At 52.6% G+C, this 5,562-nt stretch overlaps 1 protein-coding gene across 1 annotated transcript in view; it reads right to left on the bottom strand.

The window, feature by feature from the left end:
* Window positions 1–551: 551 nt before the first annotated feature.
* Window positions 552–5,562, bottom strand: part of CHST3 (carbohydrate (chondroitin 6) sulfotransferase 3) — a 7,953-nt gene continuing 2,942 nt past the window's right edge. The window contains 1 exon segment of the mRNA XM_010072435.1: window positions 552–713. Within this exon segment, the coding sequence (XP_010070737.1) occupies window positions 552–713 (162 nt within the window).

Consider the following 5,562-nt stretch of genomic DNA (forward strand, 5'->3'; position numbering starts at 1 on the left):
GAAAGGAGCAGCAGGGAACGGCTAAGAGGCAGCAAGACCCCCGGAGAAGGGGAGCAGGGAGCAGAGAAGGAGGTTTACAGTAAAAAGGACATTCAGAGCGTGTTCTTCCACAATACGAAAATTACCCTAAAGAGTTATGGCTCCCGTGGCATTCTGGATAAATATAGCTGCTGTGCACACTGCAGCGTTGTGAGCTGGCAGAGCTGTCCCCACGCTCCCCTCCCTGGGATGGTCTGGAGGCTCCCCCTGCTCCTCATCCCTCCTTCAGCGAAGCCCTCTCACAGCAAGATCCCGAGCAAAAATCCCCCCAGCCTCATGCGTGGGAGATGAACGAAGGAATCTGCATCTTTTTTTTTCCCCAGGAAAAGCAGGGCCTGGGCTGAGGGTTGCCACCAGAGGGTGCAGCCGGCTCGGCCGTGGGGACATGGGACCCGGATGTCCAAGTCCAGCGTGTGGCGCTGGACACCCTCCCCTCTCTCGCAGCCTGGGGACTGGGGATGAAGGGTGACAAAGGCGTCATTGTGTTGGGGGCATCTACATAGGAGGACTCTTCAGCCTGGAAGAGAGCTGAGAGTGGAGGGATGGAACAGGAGACAGCAAAGCCAGGAGCAGAGGAAGGTCCTGGGTAGGAAAGTCCATGGCCTCAGCTGGAGTAAGCTGATGGCAAGTTTGTGCTTTTTGTTACACAGGAGTCGGCTGGAGGATGCTAAAATCTTCAATGGGGAAAAAAAAAAAAAAAGTCATTTTGATTAATCCAGCAAAGATAAATCCTCCAGAGCTGCTAACCACAGAGACACTCATTCTGGCCAAGCAATCAAAACCTGATTGAAGCTCTTCCCTCAAATTCCATGGACAGGCTTCATTTGCACCCAAGCATGTGTGAACCTGTCCCCTTCCCGGCAGTGTTGTCCTCACCTGCACAACTCCCCTGGCATTTCATCCCGCTGCAGCAAACCTGGATCAAAGGCCAATTCCCAGAATATGGGGAGGCTGAGGATGAAACACCACTTCCCATGTGCTGCCCTCTCCCCCTTCCCCTGCACCTTTGTGCCCAGCTCTGGCTTTTACAGAGGCACTTCTGGGCTTTTCATGACAGGTATTTTCATATATTTTACAGCACATACCAACTGCATGGAGAAATTGATTACCCCAAGAGTACTCCCCTATTTTCCCCTATCACGTGGGGTTTTCCCCCTTCAGGTATATTTGCACAAGACCTGCCACAAAGAGAAAAATCCTGTTCCTGCCCTAACTCTGCTTCTCACAAGGCAAATAAATGTCTTCATCCTGCCTCCAAGCCAAATGGCTACCATCAGGTGAATCCAGTTGTACACCAGAAGATCAGGGTCACCTTTCAGAAAACAAGGGTAAAAAGACTTTCTTTTCCAAGCTGGCAACTTGAAGATGCACCAACAAGGAAAGGCAGGTCAGTGGTAAAAAAAAAAAAAAAAAAAAAAAAAAAAAAAAAAAAAGACCCAAACTCAATTAGTTACACTCCCTTTGGAAAAAAAAAAAAAAAAAAAAAAAAAAGAAGAGAGCCCAAAGCAAACAGAAAGGTGAAAAGGAGCCTTTGTGAAAACCTCACGTCCAGCTCCAGGCAAACAGGAAGAAACTCCGAATGTTCAAATCTGTGGTCGGAGGGAGCCTTATTCACGCAGGTGCGTACTGGCAAATATGTTGTTTTTATATTTCTCCACCTGGCTGCAAACAGACGGCTGCAGCAAGAGCTGGTCAGCTTCAGAGATGGTTTTGTCTGCTGATGGTGATCTGTATGGCAGGGATGCTGCGGGCAGCGATCGCCTTGCCCTGGTGTCCCTCAGGCTCCCATCACGAGTCTGGGCTGCTGGAGGGGTCCTGGTTGTCCCCTCACTAGCAAAATCTCTGCTGTAAAACCAAAGGAGACTTGTCCCAGCTGTGGCTCTTCCTTGCTTCAGTGTGGAAGGGGAAAAAAAAGTCCCTCGCAAACACAAAAAATAAACAGATGATTCAGGACTTAACAAGAAATGTCATCAAACTCACTTGGGAGCAGCCCAAGGAGACTCCGTGACTGTGCATCTGGCTAGCAGCTATCTCTGCAAACCCCAAGGATGGGCGTGCTCATCCCCTTCTCTATCAGCAGCCCCATGCACCACATTCCCTCTGCCCACAGCCATTCCCTGCACATCGTCCTGTGACAGCCCTGGCAGCCGTGGCAGCAGCATCCCTGCAGCCCTTGGGGCTGTGCTTCAGCAAAAAGGTATTTTTGTGTCTGCCAGGGGTGAGATTGCTCTCTGCTAGACAAACCCATCCATGGCACTGCCCTGAGGTTCCCCATTTTTCCCAGGTGATCTGGTCACCCCCACGCACCTCGGGGATCTCTGCCGCAGCCAGTGTGGAATTGGGTCAGTCCAGGGCAAGGAATTGCCTGGAAAAACCAATTGAGACCAGATCCTGGCTGCTTTTAAACACAAAACCTGTCCTATTTTATACCTTATAGTAAATTTACTTTTAGAAAAAATCAACAAGGACCTGTTTTATTTATCCTCTCCCCAGCAAATCTCATTTTGCACTTCCATTTTTTTTGGTGCCACCAGCTTGAGAAAAACAGCCCCTGGCCACGTCCTATAAACCACAGCATCAAGGTCACCTTATTTTGGCCAGGCTGGACCCGCCAGTCATGTGCATTTATAGGCCGTGTACGTGCCAGCCCATAAATTGGTCACAGATCCCACTGGAAAAGGGAGTCAGGAAAACCCTGGAGGTGAGATGACAAGAGGAGCTTAATTGACTTTATCCAGCTTAGCTGGGTGCTGCAAGGATTGCAAAGACCTCTCCAGCAAAGCTCTGCTCCTGCAGCTCGGTGGCAGCTTTCTCTTATGGGACAATACCAAGAAGGGTTTTGTGGCATTAATTCTCACAGGGTGGTAGAGAAGCAGAAAGGGTGTCAGTGGCTGGGTTTTGCTCGAGAAAAGGAAGGAAGAGGGTTTGGGCAAGCTCCTTCACTCTTGGGGCAGGTTTCGAGAAAGACGAGCTTTTGCCCCCAAATTGTGGGGAGTTTTCTCCCCTCCTCCCAAGATTTCATTACAGTGAAAGCACGGTGTATAATAAAACTGTGTCCTGAAAAAAATCAGTCTCGAAGACAGGCAGCCTTTGTCTGAAGGTGTAATTACAGGATAAATATGGGATGCAGACCAAGAAATGTGGTCTGGTCAGGCATGCAGCCTTTTAAAAAAACACAACACAAAACAAGGCTGTCATTTAATGCTGAAATGTCCACGTGTGTGCTTCAGCCCCCGGTCCCTCGCTGGTCCGCAGGTTCCCCCACCGACCTCGGGTTTGGGCGACAGAGCACCAGCTCCCCATGGGAATCCGCAATGGAGGAGAGGGCAAGGCCGGATCCAGCCTCCAGTAGCAGTCAGTGGTGCTGGGTGAGGGCACATGATGGTTGGGCGATGGGTTTCCCTCCAGCCGCGGTGCAGAAATCCCATCCAATAGCGCCGCGAGGGGACGTGAGGGATCAGCTCGGCCAATCCCATTAAATGGAGCTGGAGCAAGTGAGGAGAAGGGGACAGGGGAGTCAGGACAGCCGGTGGAGCGGCCACGACTTCTGAGGTTTGGGACAAACCTGGTGCCAAGGTGGAAAAAGACCTCTTTATGCATTTCTGTGGGCCAGCCTGGCGGCTTGGCTTCCTGGCCCAGCAGACATCTGCCGTGCCAGCTGCGGGGAGCAGTTTGCCACCTCGGCCGTGCATTAAACAGCACAGTGCCCAAGGCATCATTTCAGAGATATAATTTCATTCCCTGCCTCTTACTTGGTGGGCACAGACATCTTGGCTCAAGGAAGAATTGCCCCCGCAATGCCGGCACAGCCTCAGCCAGCACCGGGTGTCTCCGGGAGGGAGGCAGAGACACAACTGGGTGTACCTGCTGTCCAAAGTCAAGTCTGTACCAGACCAGTGGAGGGAAGCATGGACCAGAGAGATCCCATTTGGAGGAGAACAGTGCATGCATAATTTATTAAAGCTCTCGCTGCTCCTCCATCACCTGCAATAACCTCAGGGAGGAGAAGCTGGCTTGGGCTGGTGGCCCTGTCCTGCAGGACACTGCAGAAAATGTTATCTCCAGTGACAATAAGCATCACTACAATGTGTCCAAATTTCCTCCAAAATACAGCTGTGCCAGGCTGGGCAGGGGAGCCTGGGGGCAGCACAGCTGCAGGCACTGAGCAGGGTATAAGAGGAGTGGGGGGGTCTTTTCTTTGTTTGCTTGTTTTAAGGCAAGCCTGATGCTTTTGAGAGCTGCTTTACTTATGAAAGCTTGAATCCCTTGAAAAGAGGATTTTTTTTTTTTTTTTTTGCATTGATGGAGGAAGGGTGAAGCCACATCTGTTGTGGTCCCTGCGTGACCCATCTGCACACAGGTACCTCCTCACTCTAAGGCATTGCTTCTTGCTGTGGCTTTCCCCATGCATGGTTTTTTTCTCACAAATCCGTGTCTTTCCTCCTATAGGCAAGGACCAGAGCGTGGCCTGGCAGCAGCCAGGGCAGGACATGTCCGTCCCGTGGGGACAAACCACCACCCCCCAGGTTGGCACGGGGAGAATTTGGCTGCTTTGGGCTTGAAAGGAGCCCTGTGTCCCTCATGGCTTCCCAAAGCATCTGGCACTGGGCGGGAGTCACGGCTATGCGGGTTTAATGGGAGCAATTAGCCCCTGTGGAAATCTGCACGGATTGGGGGCGTGTTTTCTTTCTGTCCTGTGACATTTTTGATGGGAAGCTGGAGGGTGGCCAGGAAGAAATGCTCCTTCTTAGCTAGCGATGCCAAGCTGGAGCCAGCTGGGGCTGACGCCGTGCAGGTGATAACGGGTGGCTGTCACCGTCCCCTCTGGCCACACCTCAGCGCAGTTCCCCTTTCCCTCGCCACCTGCTTTGTATTTCCCTTTATTTCTCTGTCCCTCCCCCCTAGACCCTGCTTTGCCCAAACCCCAGGACTCCTTGGTGCACGTGGGATGGGACAGGCACCCCTCTGATGTCCCCTTCCCCGTTCTGGCACCCCAGCAGCTATTCACTCCTTGTGCTGTTTCGCAAAACAACAATTAATTTAAATTTCAAGTGCTTTGCAAAAGCCAACCTAAGGGGTACTTTTGGAGAAGCACAGCAGAGGCGTTGCCCTGGGTCCAGCCCCGTTCCCTGAGCTCTGGGGGCTTTTCCCAGCTGGGGGTTCTCCATCTGACCTTGGTGACCCCGCTGCTTTCCTGCAGGGAAGCCTCCAAACAAACCCTGATTCACTTGGCAAACCCAGGGCTGCTTGTGACACTGAGAGCCATGTGCGAGGCAGGGAGGGGGACAGATGATGAGGGTATCGCCCACGCTGCTCTGTGCAAAGAAAACCCCACTTCTGCACCCTCTCCCCAGCTAGCCGGTGTCAAGCACTCCAAATTCACACCTTGAGGCCAGATGCTCCCCGACAGGCGGGGGGGCCGTGTGGGAAAACCTTCCCTAGCCGGCACGGGGATGGGGGTGCCCAGGGCTCCAGCACGGCTGCTCCCCGCCGGCTGGCCCCGCGCTCCTCAATGCCGCCTCT

The sequence above is a fragment of the Pterocles gutturalis genome, unplaced genomic scaffold, assembly GCF_000699245.1.
Source record: "Pterocles gutturalis isolate BGI_N339 unplaced genomic scaffold, ASM69924v1 scaffold8222, whole genome shotgun sequence".
In the NCBI taxonomy this organism is placed as follows: domain Eukaryota; kingdom Metazoa; phylum Chordata; class Aves; order Pterocliformes; family Pteroclidae; genus Pterocles; species Pterocles gutturalis.